Genomic DNA, 24,483 nt, shown 5'->3' with positions numbered 1-24,483 from the left:
CAGGCCCACTGCTCTCCCACAGCCCCTGCTCACCACACAGCCCACTGCTCCCACACAGCCCCACCTGCTCGCCACACCAGCCCACTGCTCTCCACCACAGCCCACTGCTCTCCACACAAGCCCACTGCTCTCCACACAGCCCCCTGTTGCCACCAGCCCACTACTCTCCACAGAGCCCACTGCTCACCACAAGCCCACTGCTCACCCACAACAGCCCACTGCTCCCACACACCCACTGCCTCACCACAGCCACTGCTCCCCACCAGCCCTCTCCACAGGCCCACTGCTGGCCACACAGCCCACTGCTCGCCACACAGCCCACTGCTCTCCACACAGCACTGCTCTCCGCCTAGCCCATGCTCTCCACAACAGCCCACTGCTCGCCCACAAGCCCACTGCTCGCCACACGCATTGCCACACAGCCCATGCAACAGCCCACTGCTGCTCACACAGCCCACTGCTCGTCACACACGCCCACTGCTCGCCACACAGCCCACTGCTGCCCACCACCAGCCCACTGCTTGGCCACACAGCCCACTGCTCTCCACCCAGCCCACTGCTCTCCACACAGCCCACTGCTCTCCACAAGCCCACTGTTGGCCACCACAGCCCACTGCTCTCCACACAGCCCACTGCTCTCCACCACAGCCCACTGCTCACCACAGCCCCTGCTCACCCACACAGCCCACTGCTCTCCACACAGCCCACGCTGGCCCCACAGCCACTGCTGCCACACAGCCCACGCTCTCCACCAGCCCCTGCTCTCCACACAGCCCACTGCTCTCACACACGCCCACTGTTGGCCACACAGCCATGTCTCCACACAGCCCACTGCTCTCCACACAGCCACTGCTCTCCAACAGCCCACTGCTCACCACACAGCCACTGCTCTCCACCAGCCCACTGCTGGCACACAGCCCACCTGCTCGCCAACAGCCCACTGCTCTCCCACACAGCCCACTGCTCTCCACAACAGCCCACTGCTCTCCACACCGCCCACTGCTCTCCACACAGCCCCACTGCTCTCCACACAGCCCATGCTCTCCACACAGCCACTGCTGGCCACACAGCCCACGCTCGCCACACAGCCCACTGCTCGCCACACAGCCCACTGTCTCCACACCCCTGCTCACACACGCCCACTGCTCTCCCACAGCCCACTGCTGGCCACACAGCCCCCTGCTGGCCACCAGCCCACTCTCTCCACACAGCCCACTGCCTCCACACAGCCCACACGCTCGCTCACACAGCCCACTGCTGCCACACAGCCCACTGCTCCCACACAGCCCACTGCTCTCCACCGCCCATCTCCACACAGCCACTGCTCTCCACACAGCCCACTGCTGGCCCCACAGCCCACTGCTCGCCACACAGCCCACTGCTCCACAGCCCCACCTGCCACACAGGCCCATGCCTCTCCACACAGCCACTGCTCTCCACACAGCCCACTGCTCTCCACACAGCCCATGCTCGCCACCACCGCCACTGCTCCACACAGCCCACTGCTCGCCACACAGCCACTGCCACACAACCCACTGCTCTCCACACAGCCCACTGCTGGCACACAGCCCACTGCTCCACACAGCCCACTGCCCCACACAGCCCCCACGCTCCACACAGCCACTGCTCTCCACACAGCCCACTGCTCGCCACACAGCCCACTGCTCTCCACACAGCCCACTGCTGGCCACACAGCCCACTGCTCTCCACACAGCCCACTGCTGGCCACACAGCCCACTGCTCTGGCCACACAGCCCACTGCTCTCCACACAGCCCACTGCTCTCCCACAGCCACATGCTCTCCACACAGCCCACTGCTCGCCACACAGCCCACTGCTCGCCACACAGCCCACTGCTCTCACACAGCCCACTGCTCATCCACACAGCCACTGCTGGCCACACAGCCCACTGCTCGCCACACAGCCCACTGCTCAGCACACAGCCCCTGGCTCGCCACACAGCCCACTGCTCTCACACAGCCCACTGCTCTCCACACAGCCCACTGCTGGCCACACAGCCCACTGCTCGCCACACCAGCCACTGCTCGCCACACAGCCCACTGCTCGCACACGCCCATGCTGGCCACCACAGCCCCACTGCTCTCCACACAGCCCACTGCTGGCCACACAGCCCACTGCTGGCCACACAGCCCACTGCTCTCCACACAGCCCACTGCTCTCCACACAGCCCACTGCTCGCCACACAGCCCACTGCTCTCCACACAGCCCACTGCTCGCCACACAGCCCACTGCTCGCCACACAGCCCACTGCTCTCCACACAGCCCACTGCTCTCACACAGCCCACTGCTCTCCACACACAGCCCACTGCTCACCACACAGCCCCACTGCTCTCCCACCAGCCATGGCTCGCCACCCACGCCACTTGCCACACAGCCCACTGCTCTCCCACAGCCCAGCTCCACACAGCCCACTGCTGCCCACAGCCCATGCTGGCCACCACAGCCCACTGCTCGCCACACAGCCACTGCTCGCCCACACAGCCCACTGTCGCGCCACCCAACCCACTGCTCTCCACACAGCCCACTGCTGGCCACCACAGCCCACTGCTCGCCACACCAGCCCCACTGCTCGCCACACAGCCCACACAGCCCACTCTCACACAGCCCACTGCTCGCCACACAGCCACTGCTGCCCCACCACTGCCTCGCCCACACAGCCCACTGCTCCACACAGCCCACTGCTCTCCACACCAGCCCACTGCTCTCCACACAGCCCACTGCTGGCCACACAGCCCACTGCTCGCCACACAGCCCACTGCTCGCCACACAGCCCACTGCTCGCCACACAGCCCACTGCTCTCCACACAGCCCACTGCTCTCCACACAGCCCACTGCTCTCCACACAGCCCACTGTTGCTGCCACACAGCCCACTGCGGCCACACAGCACACTGCTCGCACACAGCCCACTGCTTGGCCACACAGCCCACTGCTCTCCACACAGCCCACTGCTCTCCACACAGCCCACTGCTCGCCACACAGCCCACTGTTGGCCACACAGCCCACTGCTCTCCACACAGCCCACTGCTGGCCACACAGCCCACTGCTCGCCCCACAGAGCCCCACTGCTCGCCAACAGCCCAATGCTGCCCACACAGCCCACTGCTCGCCACACAGCCCACTGCTTGGCCACACAGCCACTGCTCTCCACACAGCCCACTTTGCCTCCACACAGCCCACTGCTCTCCACACAGCCCCTGCTCTCCACACAGCCCACTGCTCGCCACACAGCCCACTGCTGGCCCACACAGCCCACTGCTCCCACACAGCCCACTGCTTGGCCACACAGCCCACTGCTCTGCCAACACAGCCCACTGCTCGCCACACAGCCCACGCCGTCCGCCAGCCCACTGCTCATCACACAGCCCACTGCTCTCCACACAGCCCACTGCTGGCCACACAGCCCACTGCTCGCCACACAGCCCACTGCTCGCCACACAGCCCACTGCTCGCCACACAGCCCACTGCTCGCCACACAGCCCACTGCTGGCCACACAGCCCACTGCTCTCCACACAGCCCACTGCTCGCCACACAGCCCACTGCTCTCCACACAGCCCACTGCTCACCACACAGCCCACTGCTCACCACACAGCCCACTGCTCATCACACAGCCCACTGCTCTCCACACAGCCCACTGCTCTCCACCACAGCCCACCTGCTCTCCACACAGCCCAACTGCTGGCCACAAGCCCACTGCTCACCCACACAGCCCACTGCTCTCCACACAGCCCACTGCTCTCCACACAGCCACTGCTCTCCACACAGCCCACTGCTGGCCACACAAGCCCACTGCTCTCCACACAGCCCACTGCTCTCCACACAGCCCACTGCTCTCCACACAGCCCACTGCTCGCCACACAGCCCACTGCTCTCCACACAGCATGCTCTCCACAAGCACTGCTGCCCACACAGCCAACTGCTCTCCACACAGCCCACTGCTCTCCACACAGCCCACTGCTCGCCACACAGCCACTGCTCATCACACAGCCCACTGCTCACCACACAGCCCACCTCTCCCACACAGCCCCACTGCTGGCCACACCAGCCCACTGCTGGCCACACAGCCCACTGCTCTCCACACAGCCCACTGCCTCATCACACAGCCCACTGCCTCTCCACACAGCCCACTGCTCTCCACACAGCCACTGCTCCATACACACAGCCCACTGCTCTCCACAAGCCCACTGCCTCCACAGCCCACTGCTGGCCACACAGCCCACTGCTGGCCACACAGCCCACTGCTCTCCACACAGCCCACTGCTCTCCACACAGCCACACTGCTCTCACCAGCCCACGTCTCTCCACACAGCCACTGCTCTCACACAGCCCACTGCTCTCCACACAGCCCACTGCTGCCCCACAGCCACTGCTCTCCACACAGCCCACTGCTCTCCACACAGCCCACTGCTCGCCCACACACAGCCCACTGCTCATCACACAGCCCACTGCTCACCCACACAGCCCACTGCTCATCCACACAGCCCACTGCTGGCCACACAGCCCACTTTGCTGGCCACACAGCCCACTGCTCATACAAACAGCCCACTGCTCTCCACACAGGCCCACTGCTCTCCACACAGCCCACTGCGTCTCCACACAGCCCACTGCTTCCACACCGCCACTGCTCGCCACACAGCCCACTGCTCATCCACAGCCCACTGCTCACACACAGGCCCACTGCTCACCACACAGCCCCACTGCTCTCCACACAGCCCACTGCTGCCCCACAGCCCACTGCTGGCCACCACAGCCCACTGCTCTCCACACAGCCCCACTGCTCTCCACACAGCCCACTGCTCTCCACACAGCCCACTTCTCTCCACACAGCCCACTGCTCATCACACAGCCCACTGCTCTCCACACAGCCCACTGCTCACCACACAGCCCACTGCTCTCCACACAGCCCACTGCTCGCCACACAGCCCACTGCTCGCCACACAGCCCACTGCTCTCCACACAGCCCACTGCTCTCCACACAGCCCACTGCTCTCCACACAGCCCACTGCTCATCACACAGCCCACTGCTCTCCACACAGCCCACTGCTCTCCACACAGCCCACTGCTCATCACACAGCCCACTGCTCTCCACACAGCCCACTGCTCTCCACACAGCCCACTGCTGGCCACACAGCCCACTGCTGGCCCACACAGCCCACTGCTCTCCACACAGCCCACTGCCTTTCACTTTTTCCCACACAGCCCACTGCTCACCACACAGCCCACTGCTGGCCACACAGCCCACTGCTTGGCACACAGCCCACTGCTCTCCACACAGCCCACTGCTCTCCACACAGCCCACTGCTGGCCACACAGCCACTGCTCTCCACACAGCCCACTGCTCTCCACACAGCCCACTGCTCGCCACACAGCCCACTGCTCACCACACAGCCCACTGCTCGCCACACAGCCCACTGCTCTCCACACAGCCCACTGCTCGCCACACAGCCCACTGCTCGCCACACAGCCCACTGCTCACCACACAGCCCACTGCTCTCCACAGAGCCCACTGCTGGCCACACAGCCCACTGCTCGCCACACAGCCCACCGCTCGCCACACAGCCCACTGCTGGCCACACAGCCCACTGCTCGCCACACAGCCCACTGCTCGCCACACAGCCCACTGCTCTCCACACAGCCCACTGCTCGCCACACAGCCCACTGCTCTCCACACAGCCCACTGCTCACCACACAGCCCACTGCTCTCCACACAGCCCACTGCTCGCCACACAGCCCACTGCTCTCCACACAGCCCCACTGCTCACCACACAGCCCACTGCTCACACACAGCCCACTTGCTCATCACCCACAGCCCAATCCTCTCCCCACAGAGCCCACTGCTGCCACACAGCCACGCTCGCCACACAGCCCACCGCTCGCCACACAGCCCACTGCTGGCCACACAGCCCACTGCTCACCACACAGCCACTGCTCTCCACACAGCCATACTGCTCTCCCACACAGCCCACTGCTCTCCACACAGCCCACTGCTCTTCCACACAGCCACTGCTGGCCACACAGCCCACTGCTCACCACACAGCCCACTGCTCTCCACACAGCCCACTGCTTCCACACAGCCCACTGCTCTCCACACAGCCCACTGCTGCCACACAGCCCACTGCTCTCCACACAGCCACTGCTCTCCACACAGCCCACTGCTGGCCACACAGCCCACTGCTGGCCACACAGCCCACTGCTCACACACAGCCCACTGCTCTCCACACAGCCCACTGCTCTCCACACAGCCCACTGCTCTCCACACAGCCCACTGCTCGCCACACAGCCCACTGCTCTCCACACAGCCCACTGCTCTCCACACAGCCCACTGCTCTCCACACAGCCCACTGCTGGCCACACAGCCCACTGCTGGCCACACAGCCCACTGCTCTCCACACAGCCCCACTGCTCTCCACACACAGCCCCCATGCTCACCACACCACAGCCCACTGCTGGCCACACAGCCCACTGCTCTCCACCACAGCCCACTGCTCACCACACAGCCCACTGCTCGCCACCACACGCCACTGCTCTCCACACAGCCCACTGCTCCACACAGCCCACTGCTGGCCACACCTGCCCACTGCTCCACACAGCCCACATGCCTCCCACACATGCCCATGCTGGCCACAGCCACTGCTCTCCACACAGCCCACTGCTCTCCACACAGCCCACTCTCTGGCCACACGCCCACTGCTGGCCACACAGCCCACTGCTCACCACACAGCCACTGCTGCTCACACAGCCCACTGCTCTCCACCCACAGCCCACTGCTCTCCACCACAGCCATGCTCTCCACACAGCCCACTGCTCACCACACAGCCCACTGCTGGCACACACACCCACTGCTCTCCACACAGCCCACTGCTCACCCACACAGCCCCACTGCTCGCCACACAGCCCATGCTAGCTGCTCCCACACATGCTGCCACTGTCTGCCACACAGCCCACTTGCTGGCCACCCACGCCACTGCTCTCCACCCATCCCACTGCTCTCCACACAGCCCACTGCTGGCCACACAGCCCAGCTCTCCACACACACCCACTGCTCCCACACAGCCCACATGCTTGGCCACACAGCCCACTGTCCACCACAGCCCACTGCTCCCACACAGCCCACTGATCTCTCCCACCCACAGCCCACTTGCTCTCACACAGGGCCCCACTGCTCTGCATCTCCACAGCCCATGCTGGACAACACAGCCCACTGCTCCCAACAGCCACTGCTCTCCACACAGCCCACTGCTGGCCACACAGCCCACTGCTGGCCACACAGCCCACTGCTCTCCACACAGCCCACTGCTCTCCACACAGCCCACTGCTCGCCACACAGCCCACTGCTCGCCACACAGCCCACTGCTCGCCACACAGCCCACTGCTCTCCACACAGCCCACTGCTCGCCACACAGCCCACTGCTCTCCACACAGCCCACTGCTCTCCACACAGCCCACTGCTGGCCACACAGCCCACTGCTCTCCACACAGCCCACTGCTCTCCACACAGCCCACTGCTCGCCACACAGCCCACTGCTCTCCACACAGCCCACTGCTCTCCACACAGCCCACTGCTCGCCACACAGCCCACTGCTCGCCACACAGCCCACTGCTCGCCACACAGCCCACTGCTCGCCACACAGCCCACTGCTCGCCACACAGCCCACTGCTCGCCACACAGCCCACTGCTCGCCACACAGCCCACTGCTCGCCACACAGCCCACTGCTGGCCACACAGCCCACTGCTCGCCACACAGCCCACTGCTCGCCACACAGCCCACTGCTCGCCACACAGCCCACTGCTCGCCACACAGCCCACTGCTCGCCACACAGCCCACTGCTCGCCACACAGCCCACTGCTCGCCACACAGCCCACTGCTCTCCACACAGCCCACTGCTCTCCACACAGCCCACTGGGCCCTTAGGAAGCCTCATTCATCAGCGAACACTGCAAAGTGCTTAGGTCCACCTACTACCTGAAAGCCAATTAGCAGAACCAAAATAGGAGGTGCAGAAATGGCTCAATGTAAAGTGCTGAGCCTGTAAGCTGAGGACCTGAATTCCTCGTAAAATTTTTACACACACGTAAAAATAAGTAATAAACAAACAAAAAAGGTCCTAATACATATAAACATCTTTGAGGGAACTTTAAAAGAAGCATATTCAAACTCCAGAGAGATAAAAAGGCATTAAGGGGTCAGGGCAAAACACACTCTAGGAAAAAAATCTTGCAAGATATAGCTGAAAGAGAGCCGACAATTTGGAAGCCAGTTCTGCACCAGATGGAGAGAGTAAGCTGTAGAATGTGGGAAGAGGCTGAGACAGGAAGGCCAAGCTCTGCACAGCCAGCCAGTGGCATCTCCATGAAGAGCTCCAAGTGGTCCACTGAAGAAGATCTTTGCTGTGTTTTGTTTGTTTGCCTATTTTTTCTGCTTTTGTTGTTGTTGGTTTTGTTTTGTTTTTGTCAGCACTTTAATGTTTAATACTGGATTAGATAAACCGTGGGAGGTTTCACTAGGTTTTCTTTTCAGTTTTAATTTTGGCTAGTAACTTCCACACTAATTTGAATATATTGTTCCGAAGCCAGAGTTGGAAAAACCAGGCCTACAGTGGTGAGCATTGGCCTGGCCCCCGCCTGAGGGAAGGACAGTGTTTGGGTCTCTCCCACGTGGCCTACAGCTGATATGGTAGAGGGAGTACTGGCCTCAGGGGCAGCCCTTTCCTAGCCTTGCCTTTATGGGGCCTGGGTTTGCCTCTTCATTGTTTAAGAAATTAGAAGTCAGCATGGTGGCACGCGCCTGTAATTCCAGCACTCTGGAAGGCAGAGGCAAGCAGCTCTCTGGGAGTTCGAGGCCAGCCTGGTCTATAGAGTGAGTCCAGGACAGCCAAGGCTACACAGAGAGAAACCCTGTCTTGAAAAACCAAAAAAAAAAAAAAGAAAAGAAAAGAAAGGAAGAAAAATAGAAAAAGAAAAGAAATTAGAAGTCGTAGCCACTTTCCTCATCACCGTATGCAAACACCAGACAAGAGGCAGCTGAGGGTAAGATTTGTTTCAGTTTGAAGCTACAGTTCATCCTGTGGGTGAAAGCGAGGTACAGATGTGGTGTGGGGATACGCTCATAATATCTGGGCCAATCAGGGTGCAGAGATGGGACAGGAAATGAGGGTGGCCCACTTCCTCCATCGAGGCTCTGCTTTCCCAAAGGTACCATAACCTCCCCAAAGTGGCACCAGCTGGGGACTAAGTGGGGCTCCGACCAGGTGGGAGACATCTCAAATTCAAACCATGCTTGTTAATAGATGAAGCTGCAGTTAAACGTTAGTGACGTGCAGGTGGCTAGGGAGGCCATGAATGGGCCCTGTGCAGTTCCGGTCAAGAAGGGCAGGCGCCAGGAATTGCAAGGAGCCATGGCAGGAAGAACGTGCCACACCTTGGTGGGACAGATGCCACACACTAGAGTACAGAGTCTCAGATACACACAGGACAAACCTATCCTGGGCCTTTTTGTAACCGGTTCTAATTGCCGCAGTTCCTAGATCTTTGTGGCGTCTGTTGTTTCAACGTCTCTTGAGCTCTCACCCTTTCATCCTTCCATCCAATCCGTCCTTACTGGAGGAAATCTGAGGCTCTGTCCACTGGAAACGGGTCTCTCAGGAAGGTGAGAGGTTTATCCCTGAGGTTTATCCAAGGTCACCTTGGACCCTTGGGACCCTTTCCTGTTCAACACTGCCGTGTGCTGCCTGGGTGGAGGAGGCTTGCCGGCACTGATTTTGCGACTTTAGCTCAGAAAGTTTGCTTTTTGCTTGGGTGCTTCATGTCCTGTGCCACCTCTGCTGGTGCACGGAACAAAAGGGAGCAGCCAGATAAAGTGCTGACACAACAGCCTCCCATGGACCAGCCCTGCTGGCCCTTCCTGCTCAGGCCCCCGTGTATCTGGGAAGTGTGGACCACAAACCTTCGCATCAGAAATCACAAAGTCAATCCTCTGACAGTCCTGACCCACTCAGTGGAGAGAACCAGGCAAGGAACCCATACAACCAGGGTACCCTAGGTGAGCCAGAGAACTTTACGGGATTGGATCTGTTTCTGAAGATCCTGAACCCCTCATGGGCAAAGTCTCATGTTTCTCCGTGAAAGGATGGGCTCGCTGCAAGGATAAAACACACTGGAGACCCAAGAGAAGTTAACTAACAGGCTCTGCACAGATCCTGGTGAGCCCCTTGTGGTCAGAGCAGAAGCAGAGACATCCCTCCCAGTGCCCTCCACGGAGCCCTGTGCTGGCAGCAGTGAGGCTGGCTTGCGAGTCAGTCCCATCCTGGCTTCTCCCCAGTACCAGGCTGTTTGTGTCCTCAACCTTCTCTCCTTGCTCCCTTGCTCTGTTGCTCTTCTTTCTTTCTCCTCTCTTTAGCCTCTTTCCCTTTCGTCACCTAAGAAGCCCCTTTCCCCCCCATCTCTGGTCACGTCCGTCCTAAGCCTGTAGCCTGTCCCCAGGGTGGCCCTTGTGTCTATGACCCTTCTGTATGCTGTCAGGCACCACACCAGCTTCAGTGTAGAGGAAATGCCTGGGGGAATGAATACAAAGGAAACCCCTTAAAGGCACATGGCTTTATACTAGCCCAGAGATCCCGCCTCTGCTGTGTCTTCATCTCCCGAATCAGCAACAAAGCTACTGTTTCCTGGGGCGGGGGGGGGGGTGTAGGTATATCTGTCAGCTGTAAGAAAGTGGAGACAAAAGACTTGCAAAATGAATGAGCTCCTTATCTTTTTCCTACGGGGTGAGGGTGGGGGGTGAGGTGGGGGTGGGGAGCACCTAGGTGCATTGCTTCTTAGGCTAGCAGAGGATGGGTGACATGGCAGGGGTCGGCCTACAGAGTTAAGTGCTTCATGCCAGCCTGCTGGATCCTCACCCTCGCTTGCCCCGTACATACACGTCCGAAGGCCCACACTATGAGAGGCCACAGCAGAGTTGGGCAAACACATAGTTAGCTTGCCACAAAGCCCTGTGGCCTTGGCTGTGTTAGAGGCTTGAAAGTTAGCTCTAATATTAGGGAGTCAGTCTGCAAGAAGAGGCTTGCTTTGATTTGTGGGTGGAAGCGGTGCAGGGACCAAAAATTGTAAGAAAATGTCAGCTCTCTAGGAGCCAAGCAACCAGCATTGATCGCACATGCTTCCTTCTAAAACGTCTTGGGTGTTTTTTTTGTTTTTTTGTTTTTGTTTTTGTTTTTTTTTTAAGAGGAAATAGTTTTGGGCTTTTAAACAAAATTATAATCATTTTAAAAAGCCTTTTTCACTTTTAATTTTGTGTGTATGAATGTTTGCCTGCATGTATCTATGTGCATTTGTGCATTATATATGTGCCTGGTGCACTCAGAGAGCAGAAGAAGGCATCAGATCCTGGAGTGGTGGACACATGTTAGCCAACATGTGGAGCTGGGAACTAAGTCTGTGCAACGGTAGCCAGGGCTAACCACTGAGCCATCTCTCTAGCCCATTTAATTCTGTATCTTTTGCTTTCAACATCACAGCACGCGCGTGCTTCCAGGTCACAAACTCCTCAGAACTGCAAGTGCTTTGTAAAGGTTGTAAAATGTTGAAGGGGTGTGTGTTGTCATCTCCTCCACGTTTGACATTTCTGCTCAAGCCCTTGTTGTTATCAGACTGTCACTATGATCTTCTCTGGGCCTTAAGGTAAACAGAAAGTCCACAGGCTTTGGGATCCTCCAGCAAAACCACAGTCATGCCACCAAGGAATTTACAGTTTTTAACTCAGCGTTCTGATGTCCTTTGGATTAGCAAAGTGACTATCTATCTATCTATCTATCTATCTATCATCTATCTATCATCTGTCACCTATCTATTATCTGTCATCTATCTACATGTATGGGTGCATCTATGCATGTATATATGCTACTGTTTAACTACAAAAGCATCTTTTATGAATAGAAGGAAGGGTACATCTCTATACTATAACTGATCTATAGCAAAATATTGGTTGACTTGCTAATCACAGCAAGCATCGTGAGGAGATAAATTCAAACATCAGTTAACCTAAAAGTGGAGGGCCCATGCTTGATTTTTTTTTTTTTTAGGCTCAAGCTCAGCAACCAAGAAAAAGAAAAGGAAAGTCAGGCCTAGAGAGATGGCTCAGCCAGTAAAGTACTTTCAGAATAAGCTTGAGGGTACAACTTAGATCCCCGAAACTCACACAAAAGAGGCCAGGTGTGGCGTCTTGGCCTTGAAATCCCAGTGCAAGGGAGATGGAGACAGGCGAATCCCTAAGGCTTGGTGGCCGGTTGGCACCTAGTCAGCGAAGCCAGGTAAATGAGAAAACCTGCCTCAAAAAACAAGGTTGTCATACTGGAGGGATGGCTCAGTGGAGAAGAGCATTTGCTGCTCTTCCAGAGGTCTCAGGTTCTGTTCCCAGCACCCATAACTGGCAGCTTATAGCTCCCTGTAAATAATACAGCTCCAGGAGATCCGACACCCTCTTTTGGCTTTTGTGCGCATCTGCACACACCCCTCACAAATACATAACATATAACAACATTTTTGTTTAAAAAAAAAAAAAGATGACCAAGTAAACAAACAAACAAAACTAAGGCCTGGAATTAAAGCAAAACCAATCTTTGTTTGAAAAAATTTTTGTCACAAATTTTTTTTTTCTAAGTTAACAGTTCTTTTTAAAAGGAGGTGGCTCTCGAGGAATGGCACTCAAGGTTGTCCCCTGATGTCACATGCATGTGTGTGCATACCCCCTCCTTGTACCTGCACGACTCGAGAAGAGTCGTCACGACTGTGTGAGGTGGAGCAGGCACAGAACACAAGCAGGGTGCATCCTATTTGAGGATACCTTCAAATACTAGCATTGAGGGGTACTAAAGTGAGAGGGGAGAGGAGGGGAAGATAGAGAGACAGACACAGAAACATTGAGACAGAGAGAGACAGCGACAGAGACACAGAGACATTGAGACAGACACAGAGAACCATGTCTTGGAAACTCAAAAGTGACACGTGATGGAAGGCTAGAATGTCTCTGGAGCTTTGGCAAGTGGCTCAGCAGCTCCTCCCACTGAAGTGAGTGGGGAATCCATCTCACCTCTGCCCTTTTCTTTCAGATTGATGACCCTGACAGCAGCCTTGAGGAGGTAATTGATGAGGCTGCTGCTGTCACCTCCGTGAACAATCTGGGAAGCAAGCAAGCCTTGAAGGCAGACTACCTTGACTCTGACTATGAAATCGGACAGCTGTACCCACTCCCCCTTAACGATGACCCCCAGATGCCCACCTTCCCGCTCACAAATTCAGTTCCCATGACCCGGTCTTTCCGGGAACGATGGCACATGAATCTCAACAGCCTCCTGGACCGAGCCTTGATCCCACACTGCAACGACGGCCAAGACCTGTACATCATCACAGGTGCTGTCCCCTCAGACAACAGCGTTAAGGGCAAAGTGGCCATCCCTGAGTTTGTCTGGCTGGCAGCCTGCTGTGCCGTCCCTGGAGGAGGCTGGGCCATGGGCTTCCTCAAGCACACCCAGGGCAGTGAGGTCATAGAAGACGTGATGGTGAGAGACCTGGAGAAGCTGCTTCCCCAGAAGCCTCAGCTGTTCCGGGACAACTGTGGTGAGACGGAGCAAGACACGGAGAAGATGAAGAAGATTCTGGAAGTGGTCAACCAAGTCCAAGACGAGGAGCGAGCTCTTCGGTCTCACGAGAGTCCAAGTGCCCTCGACAGCACCGGAAGCCAGAGGTCTGCCCTTCCCGCCCCGGAAGCACCACAGGAGGGAGGAGGTAGCCTCCTAGGAAAAGTCCTGGGTTTCCTTGCTACCCCGTTCGTCAAACTTTTCCAGTTAGTTTATTACCTTGTGATAGCAGTCATAAGGAATATAGTCCATCTCCTTTGGTTTGTTGCCAAGCAGGTGATAAAAGGCATCGAGAGTTTCCTCTACCGTCTGGGTGCAGGCGCTGTCTCGTACCTCGTGACCATTGGGCAAGAGTTGGTGGGCATTCCCTGGAAAGTGCTCAGGGTCGTGGCCAAAGTCATCAGGGCCTTTCTGCGGATCCTCTGCTGTCTGCTGAAGGCTGTCTGTCGAGCTCTGAGCATCCCTCTCCGAGTCCTTGTGGATGTAGCCACTTTCCCCGTGTATACCGTGGGGGCCATTCCCACTGTGTGCAAGGACATTGCCGTGGGCCTGGGCGGCACCCTCTCACTCCTCTTGGACACTGCTTTTGGCACCATGGGTGGCCTGTTTCAGGTGGTTTTTAGTGTCTTAAGGCGGATTGGCTACAAGGTTACTTTCGACAATTCTGGGGAGTTATAGAGCTCAAAAAACCTAGCAGTGTCCCCTGGGGTGGATTTTGTTATTTTTCGGTGGAGAGAGCTAGAATATTTTGGGTTTTTGTTTGTTGTTTTGTTTTTCTTGTTTGTTTTGTTTTGTTTTTTGTTTGTTTGTTTTAACAGTGGGGTTTCTGTTCTCTGTCAGCTATTGTGCTATGTTCTCCCAGTGGGTGAGTGTCTTTTTCTGCAAAGGAGTATGGCACAATTTAGACTTGATTTAAGAGAAATGTTCAGGGTAGGTTGGGTGGCACAGTCTACTCTGCCCCTGCAGTTACACACATGAGCTTCCATGAGCCTGTTAACTTTAGCGCTGTGCTCCGGCGCACAGTGAAACACCTGGAATGACCAGGCACAGGAAGCTTAACCATAAAGAGGGAGCGGGTGGCGTTAAATGTTGTAAGAAATGACGTCTTGTGCCTCCCGTTGGTCTTGGAGATTAAGGCAAACTAGATCTGAATATGGCCATGTGATCTCAGCATTTCTCTCTTGCTCTCCCAGCAGCCAGCCCCAGAGCCCAGCCTGTGACTGCTTTGTTGGAATCGCTCCCCATGGGCGGAGCACCTGCTGTAGCTCTGACCTTTACCTGGGCCTCTCTCCAGGGCTTGTTTGATTTTCATTTTCTTCCAAAATTGAATTCTGCTGGGACACAATAGGCATTTTATACCAAATATGACATAATAAAATTTGAATGCAACCCTGGCTGGAGCGAATGTGGTCCCTTCAGGTGTAAAGAGAGTACAAGGGAGACAGCATTAAGTAGGCGCTACATGTCCAAGGGCATTCTTAGGGAGCTTTGAGTTATAGTAAATCTCTGCTTGGCAACTTTAAACACAAAGATCTGCATGTTAATCTAATGCGGGATTTTGCATTTTGCAATATCTAATGCATCCAGTGAGTGCTCAATGCCCTCAAGCAGGCTGAGCGCTCTTCTCAGATGCTTATTTGTTATAACTATCTAGGTAATAGGTGAAAATGAAAAAAAAAATACTCTGGTCATCTGGGGCAGAAATATGTGTATGTACATATTGAAGAATTATTATCTCTTAGAACATTATTTTTGTGGTGTGAGGCTAAAAAATACAAGCCCTTCATTAACTAACGCAGGTTAAGTTCGAGAGCTTTACATCCAGTTTTGATCAATCACTTAATGACTTTAAATCTTGCACCAAAAGTTATAACAGAAGGAACCAAACTTGCTTTGTGGGAACCGAACATCCCTTCCGTGGGAATGGATCGTCTAGTGGGGTTTCTTAGTCTTGCAAAGAGTTGCTATAAAGGAGAAAAGGGCAAAGTGTGGACTTAGGGATGCAGCCCACGCTGGCTGGAAGTCGGTTGTAAGGACTAGGATCTTAGAAGGAAAACACAGAGGGACAGTACATCAGCTGTCCCCAGGAGCCGGCATATGAGCATGCAAATGTGGCAAGGGTTAAATTTTGCAGAGAAAGATTATAGCAGCCTGTAAGCTTCCATGCAGCCAGCCATGAGTAGGAGTCCGACAGCAGACTGGCCCTCTCTCCGGTAAATGCACCCCATTTATCAAGACTCACAGCAGTATTTGCCATGAGCTTTCTCTATAAATGGGAGTCTGAGGGCTTACCTTGGCACTGATGGGTCAGGAAAGGGACTCCCAGAAGTTGCCAGAGAAACAATCTGGCCCAAGCCCTCCTTTGTTTAGGACCCAGAGGCACAAGGAAGGCTGTGGTTTGACCTTGTTTGCAGGGCTAGCTGGAAGCAGGTCATGATGAGCTGTGTGCCTCCCTGGGTGCAAGTAGGATTTCATCACTCGTCAAAGAGTCAGGCTCTGTATGACTGACTGAATTTGGCATGGTTAATGAAATGCCAGGTATTCACACACAAGACACTGTGCTTACTGCGTCTTATGTCCCTTTCAGTGGATGTTTGCATTCCAAGAGGCCCTGCCAGGGCACCCATAGTGCCCACTTCCTTATAGGGCCTCCTGGAAATGGCCCCTTTCCTGCCATAGTCAGCTGTCTGGTTATTTATTTTTGTGTGGCTTTTTTTTTTTAATATGGGAAAAGATAATAAGACAAAAATATATGCTTCGGGTTAGAGGGCCGAGACCCTGTATTCTGGAGTATCTTGTCGTCAGCGTCTCTGGGTCACTGGAACTAGATGTATCTGTTTTTGATGTCTGACCAGATCTCTGGGATGCTACCTGGGGCTCTGAGGTGGGAGTTTAGGAAGCTGAACCATGTCTTCAGCTTGGAGATTTTGCTGCGGCTTCATTGCATTCTCAGGCCCTTTGGGAAGTTGGCCAACTCCGTCCTTCCTGGAGCTGTTTTCCTAGTCTGCGTCAGCCATGCTCTCCGATGCTCTCTTCTTCCTTTGTGCCTTTTCCACCTAATGCAAACTCGAGAATAGAAGGAACCAAGATGAAGCATTCCCTGCTCTCCATGCATCCATGTATCTAGAAGATGTGTATTGGTCATCAAGGCTGCAGGGGTGGAAAATGTCCCGTCTATAAGGAGTTTCCACTATGGTGAGAAAGACAAACGATATAGTCCATGCTGTGATGCACTGGGCGAGCACCCTGTGAGGACATTTGCCCTGTTTCCTGCAACACAGGAAGAAAACCTGCAAGGCCAGGGAGATGAAGGACACCTTCACAGAGGGTGAGACGGAAACCTTGTTGACCACAACTATGTACAATGCTGTACACCTTGCAGATGCTCAATAAAGTCACTGTTGACAACTTGGTGGTCCTGTGAGATGTATGGAGGGCATGTGGATGTTTGGGATGAGGCCTGGAGCCCTCGCTGGGCTTCCTTGTCCTTCCTTTTCCTTTTCCTCTGTTAGGCTGGAGAGTAAACCGAGCTAATGCTGGCACAGTACCTTGAGTTACGTACCATGCTCATTTTCTTCTCTCTGTCTCTGACTGTCTGTCTGTCTGTCTGTCTGTCTGTCTGTCTCTCTCTCTCTCTCTCTCTCTCTCTCTCTCTGTGTGTGTGTGTGTGTGTGTGTGTGTGTGTGTGTACACATGTGCATAATAGAGGCCAGAGGTTGAGGCTGGATGCCTCTGTCACCCTCTACGCTGTTTTTTTGTTTGTTTTTTTGGGGGGGGGGCAGGGTCTTCCACTGAACCTGGAGCTCACTGACTGGCCAGACCTTCCAATGAGCTCTGGGGGATCTGCCTGTCTCTGCTCCAAGTCCTTAAGCATATGCAGCAAGCGCTTTATCCACTGTGCTGCCTCCCAGCCCCTTTATTAGCTTTTTGAATCACGTCGACTCAAGCAATTTTCTGTTTGCTTTTGTTTATTAAACTTTCTTGAGTTGAATGTGAGAAATTAGAAGCTTCCATCAGTGAAACAGGGCTTAGAACTACTATTTATATTCTTCATAAATACACACCAATGGCCAGTTTTCCTCACAGAATCTGATTCACATAGGAAATTATAGAAATGCTCATATTTGTTTATTCGTCAGAAAACTCACACAGTTCAGGAAAGGCTGCCCGTGGTGGGGTACCCCTTAGAGTGAAGGGGTGGAGCTTCGTGTGTGTCACATGTTGAACTCCTTGTCTGTTTAACAAATCACACTGTTTTACACAGTGCTACCCTATAGGCATGTAGCAGGACCGGTTGCCTGGTCTGAGTTCTGTACTCTCATTGGTTGTCTCTGTTGGTATTTTCCCAGGATCATCCTTTGATTTCTAAAGGACACAATGCAAACCACCAATGTACTCACTCACTTGTGTCACTCACAGGGTTTCAGTGTGAGATGTTCCCCAGAGGCGAGGAGGTCACTCCTGGAGGCCAGTACGGAGCTGTAGTCCAGGTGACAAGGCCTGGGGCCTGGCTTGCCAGTGTCTGTGTAAGTTACTTACCTCTACTTCCTTATCTGAAAGACAGGGCTGAGGTCCTGGGCCAGTTATCGCAAACGCTGAGCTAGATTAGGAACATAAGTAACAAAGAAGACCCTAGGGAGGATGCTTAATTCTCATTCAGAAGGACAAATAGAATAGACACCGGAAGCTGTTGAGGAGGGAACAGGAAGGGAGCTTACTACAGATGTCCTCTCATAGACTCCACCCTGCAGGGGACTGAAGCAGAAGCTGAGTCTCACAGCCAAACTTTGGACACAGGGCAGGGAGTTTTATGGAAGAGTGGAGGGACAGAAGGACTGTGAGGGGACAGAAGCCCCACAAGGAGACCAACAGAGCCAACAAATCTAGGCCCGGAGGTGGGGGGCACATCTGAGGCTGATGCACCAAACAAGGACCGTGCATGAAGAAGACCTAGGCCCCATGCTCTGCTGTAGCCAATAGGCAGCTCAGGCTCCATAGGGTCCCCTAGTCAGGGGAGCAGGGACTGTCCCTGCCACGGACTCTGTCGCCTGCTCTTTGATCACTTCCTCCTGGCAGATGCCTTGCCAGGCTGCAGAGGAAGAGGATGCAGGCAGTCCTGATGAGACTTGGTAGGCTGAGGTCAGCTGGTAGGGGAGAAGGGCTCCCCTCTCTGAAGACTAGGTGGTTGGCGGGGAGAGGACAGGAGGGGGCGATTGGGAGGAGGCAAAGTGGAGTCGGGGCTACGATTGGAATGTAAAGTGAATAAAATTTAAAAGATACATTTAAATTTAAAAAAATTCTCTCACTATGCACACTGTTCAGAAAATGTTAACTGTGTTGCTGGTGGTGGCACTGTACCCACACATCCTGGGTGACCCTGACTGGGTCATGATGTTTCTATCTAGAAAGGGCCAAAGTTAAAGTACATTGTAGGAGTCAGTGAAGGTTAAAGTGAAGGAGGGCAGAGGGCCTCTTTGGTGTCCACGAATCTGGAAGACCAGGTGAGAGTCTGTGAAGAGGAGTATAAGAAAACAGAAACCTGTGCTTGCAGCCCAGCTGGTTCCTGGCACCAGACAGCAGCTCCTGCAGACACTGCTGGCGGTCGCAAGCAAAGGCACAGTCTCCCTAACGTATTTTCAGATTGTAGGTCCCCAGGTGTCTCCTGTTCACTGCATCCAGAAGTGAGTCAGGGTGGGGGGTGGGGAGGCATGCTCCTGGGACCCCAGAAAAGATTGAGTTTCCTTCTTGTGAGTGACTGCGTCTTTTTCAGGGATTGCTTCTACTGTGTTTGTAAGTGAGGAGAGAATATTAAGCCGGTAGGCTCCACGGCCGCGCCATTATAATTTCTTCTCAGATTTGTGTAATATACGAGTTACCACAGTAGCTAACCTGAAGGCATGTAAGAAGCGGCTCATGCCCTTTGCTCCCAGATAACACCCCAGCAGCCTGCAGTGCTGTGGGAAGTCTCAGCACTCGGCTTTTCCAATAGGTTACAAAAGCAAGCAGTCAGAGGAGATTAAAAGTGTGTCCAGACTATCAGTCGTCTTATGAAATCTTCCCCTGAGCTGGAAACAATTTCCCCACACAAGGAGACATTCAGTAGGTAAGAGGTATTCTGGTATCTTTTACTGAGAGTAGGAGGTGCTTACCTTAGGCCAGCATCCGTGAACCCAGAACCTTCCTGACGCAAGGAAAATCCATAGTTATGAATGCTGGTACCAAAGTAAGAGGCCTTCTAAGACCAGGAAACTTCTCTCTAGATGTGAGACGGTGAGATAAATTATAACATTCCGTGGTGGGTACACCACAGTGAGATCTATGTCACACACGCCCGGTGGTGTGGGGGTAACCCGCACAGCTGGCCTGGTGGGACCCTGACTTGTGATGGTTGCTATTTCCGTGGCTTTTTGCTGCTAGTGTGACACCGTGAAAGCAGCCTTGGGCAGGGGTGTGTCCTGGTGTCCCCCGACTGTGCCCCTGGGAGCTGGCTCCCCACACCACCATGCTGTATTCCAATTTTGAGCATAAAATACACAGACCAAGATCTATAGACAAGATCCAGCAGGAAAGGAGTTGAAAGGTCACAGTAAGGCCAAGACAAGAAAGTCACCAAGACATACAAGTGTGAATGCTGTACAGGACTGAGGAAGCCTGGTTATCTGAGCCCAGGGCCACCAAATCAAGCTTTATCTAACACATTTTCCTAGTCTGTTTCCGTTAATGAATTGGTTATACTAAGCGGATGCCAAACCTCCTTGTGGATGCTTTACCGTGGCAGATGGAAGGCAGCGGGCCTCAGGGGCGGCTCAGCTTTCTGCACCGCGAGAGGATACAATGTACTCAGGTGCCGACGGCTGTGTGGCCGTGGTCCATTCTGCTTCTCAGTTCCAAAGAAGGGACTATCATCCGGACAACCTCTTCTGTGTTCAGTGTGGATCTTCCTCCCATCAGCCTCATTTCTCCCAGAAGCCCCTTAGAGCCACCATCTGGCTCCTCAGATCTGAAGACAAATCTGAGAATCCTCGGCACCGGCGTGCTGACTCTCCCACTCTCCCCGAGACACCCTCCTCTGGGTTAGGGCTCGGTTGTGAATAACGTCTGTCTAGGACGCAGATACCATGTGGGCTGAGACTATGACCTCTGAAGAGAACACAGTGCAGTCTCTAGGGAGGCGGCTCATTCGTTCCACACATGGGCAGCTCCAGTAGGTTAATGCTACGAAGAGCATCCAGTGGGCACTGAGCACATATGGTCGGTAAAGTGCGTGCCCACGGTACTTTGCTTTTATAGAGGAGAGCACTTACCGTGGTGTTCTTAGCAGGGTCTCATACCTTGACCAAGGCCACACAGGAAGGAAATGGACTCCAGAACTCACACTTAAGACCATCTAAAAGCTTTCGTTCACCAGGAAACGCCTTCTCTCTACTCAGCATTTTAATAAGGTACTTAACATTCACCCACTGCAGACATTTTTTGCTCACGTCCCAGAGACAAGGATCTCAGCTCTATAGTTTTTTTCCGAAGATTATATTATGATGGAGTTTCAAAGCAAGTGATTTTCTTGGGATTCTAAAAATCAACCTGGGGGAAGATCTGAGGTGTTGTGTAAGACCCGTATGTCACCCCAGACAAGGAAGCCAGGATGGAGCAGAATTCTCCTTGGTGAACCAATGAGTTTATTGGGGTTACTTGTGGGTGAGGGGCTCCTCTTAGGAGCAGAGCCAACTCAAAAGGGCCATATTACAGAAAATATTCCACATTTGAGAAACAGCAGCTTGGTTCACAGCAAATGCAAGTTCATAAAAAGAAGGGGAAAAAAAAATCCCCAAACAAAACTGTTCTAAAGACTAGCTATTGGGTCTTGGACAAAACCTAGTTGGAGACAAAGGGATAAATGTAAAATCTGACCCTTGGGCTATAAAGCAATGAAGTAGAGAAATCTGCAGATGCGCCGCAGAGCCCCTGTCTGTTTCACGTGGTCCAGCAGAAGCAGATACGGTTACCATGGTAAGCTATTGCGTTGTTTGTGCTAAGGGTGAGAGGAATGAATTCCTGTGAAAGCGACACTGACGGCCAGGGAGTCTCACAAACCATCCCCTTCTAGGGGCCAAGCAGAGGCTGAGAAGGTGAGCTTTAGACACAATGTGAGGGCTCCTCCACTTCTGCTTTAAGGAGGAGGAGCCACTTGCAGTCATGAGAGGCCAGTCTCACCAGTGCCCAGCTTTCCCCTTGGCCAGTGCCTTCATGAAGTTTCCACCACTCCTGCAGGTAATCCTTACTTCCCGAGGCTCCTGGCCAACTTTTGCACCTGTAACTCCTTGGTGTCCTGGCACCTGGACTCCACGTCTGACTGGGATCTACTTCTACCCTCTGACACGTCTCCCGTATGCATCCACTCATCCCCAAGCCCAGCTCTCCTGTCACCAGCCGCTGCCCCAGGCTACAGCAGGTCCACACGCCTAGCTCTGAGGTCACCAGCCACTGCCCCAGGCTACAGAAGGCCCTAGCTTCTGGGGCTTGTCCTTTCAGTTTCCAGAATTGACTGAACCCATCCTGCCTGCCCCCCCACCCCCCCACACACACCAAAGGCACAGACTGACCACGCTTTTCCCACAGCAGAGTTCCAGGCATTTCTAAGGCACCCACTCACCTCTAAACCCTTAGCCCCTTCCCCTACATTCCAAAGGAAATGCCCTACTTCTTCCTTACAAGGCTTTATTTTATTTTATTTTATTTTATTTGTTGTTGTTGAGACAGGGTTTCTCTGTGTAGCCTTGGCTGCCCTGGACTCCACTTTGTAGACCAGGCTGGACTCGAACTCAAAGACATTCGCCTGCCTCTGTCTCCCCGAGTGCTGGGATTATAGGCGTGCGCCACCACACCTGGCTTCTTTCTAATTCTAACTTTCTTGTCTTCCTGACTAGAAAAGGTTTGGTGATGTAAAGGGCAGTGTACCCTTCAAAGATGGTTTAAACAGATTGAGTCCCTCTCATGATACAAATATATTGCTAATGACAGAAATTGCAGCAAGCTGGTTAAAAAATTCTAAGCTAGGCTAAAGAGATGGCTCAGTCATTAAGACACCTGCTGCTCTTCCTGAGGACCTGGGTTAGAATCCCAGCACCCATACGGTGCTCAGCCTATTACTTCAGTTTCAGGGATCTGGCGCCCTCTCCTGGCCGCCAGGAGTACTGCACACATATGGCGCTCTTACGCCCATGCTTGCAAAACACTCACACATACACATAAAATAAAACAAAACAAAAACGTTTTTTAACCCCCGTGTTTGCTTGATACCATCGGCGAGACGCTTTTAAAGATAATCTTAAGAATCCATAAAACTCATCTCTCTGAGAGGAACTGGTGGAGGAGCAACCTCAGCAGCTGTTGCTGATGTGGCTCTGGTGACCCCAGCATGAACTCCTGAGGGTTTTGTAATAACTGGTTTCACCTGCCTCTGAGATCTCCAGCCTGTTAAGAATGTGGTGTCAGTGGGAAACCCAAGGAGGCTGCTGGTGTTGTTTTTTAAAAACAGACTTGTTCCCAAGGAATCGCAGGCATTTTTCTGAACTCCAAACAATGGAGTATTTGTGTGTGTGTGTGTGTGTGTGTGTGTGTGTGTGTGTGTGTGTGTGTGTGTGTGTGTGAGAGAGAGAGAGAGAGAGAGAGAGAGAGAGAGAGAGAGAGAGAGAGAGAGAGAGAGAGAGAGAGTGTGTGTTTTTGAACTCCACACAATGTGGTATTTTTTTGTGTGTGTGTGAATGTGTGTGGTGTGTGTGACTGGTTTTTTCTGAACTCTACACAATGGGATATTTGTGTGTGTGTGTGTGTGTGTGTGTGTGTTTCTGAACTCCACACAATGTGGTATATTTTTTGTGAGTGTGTGTGCCTGTTTTTTTCTGAATGATACACAATGGAGTATTTGTGTGTGTGTGTGTGTGTTTCTGAACTCCACACAATGTGGTATATTTTTTGTGAGTGTGTGTGCCTGTTTTTTTCTGAATGATACACAATGCAGTATTTGTGTGTGTGTTTGTGTGTTTCTGAACTCCACACAATGGGGTACTTTTTGTGAGTATATGTGTGTGTGTGTTTCTGAACTCCACACAATGGGGTACTTTTTGTGAGTGTGTGTGTGTGTGTCTGTGTGTGTCTGTATGTGTGTGTTTCTGAATTCCACACAATGGGGTACTTTTTGTGAGTGTGTGTGTGTGTGTTTCTTTTGCTCTTCTGTTTTGTCTTGTTTTGGTTGTTCTCAGAGCTGGGGCCTTAATGCTGAGTTAACAAGACCCACGCAGTGTCCTGAAGGACCTCTGCTGGCTGGTGTCCCAGGGTTAGACAGGCCCTGTCCCCTCTCTCTCCCTTTCTCCCTTCCTCTTCCTCCCTCCCCTTTTTCCTTGACAAGACCAGCAGGGACAGTGATGTGTAAGTGGTCACAAGAAACCAACTTCAGGATCTGTATCAAGAAGTCAAGGCGCCCAAGAACTGCCACTCAAAACACAAGGTGACACACAGAAAACCCAGCAGCGGGCTTCAGAGCTCAGGTGAGCTGTGTAGTGAGATCTAGCCTAATGTGAGATATCTCACCCCACCTACTGTCTGTGGCCTAATGTGAGATATCTCACTCCACCTACTGTTCATGGCCTTTTTTATTGCTCTCTCGCTGTGCATAGGAAACCATATAAAAACTGCCCACATGTTTGCCTTAGTCATTTCTGTATTCTACTTCCTCACATTACATTGCCCACTCTTCCTGGAACAGAGAGGGCTTCTTATTATGAAAACATTGAAGAAGGCGATCTATTATTGAATGCATGGGAAATACACCAAAA

General features: G+C 53.6%; 1 protein-coding gene across 1 annotated transcript in view; it reads left to right on the top strand.

Annotated features, from left to right (window-relative positions):
- Endod1 (endonuclease domain containing 1) overlaps positions 1–14,373 on the top strand; it is a 36,369-nt gene extending 21,996 nt beyond the window's left edge. The window contains exon 2 of the mRNA XM_051155918.1: positions 13,124–14,373. Coding sequence (XP_051011875.1) covers positions 13,124–14,329 — 1,206 coding nt within the window. The 3' untranslated portion in view covers positions 14,330–14,373. The remainder of the gene's footprint in view (positions 1–13,123) is intronic.
- The last annotated feature ends 10,110 nt before the right edge of the window (positions 14,374–24,483 follow it).

This window comes from Acomys russatus, chromosome 14 (assembly GCF_903995435.1).
Source record: "Acomys russatus chromosome 14, mAcoRus1.1, whole genome shotgun sequence".
Lineage (NCBI taxonomy): Eukaryota > Metazoa > Chordata > Mammalia > Rodentia > Muridae > Acomys > Acomys russatus.
Note: the sequence above shows the minus strand (reverse complement) of the source record. Positions and strands in the feature narration are given on the sequence as shown.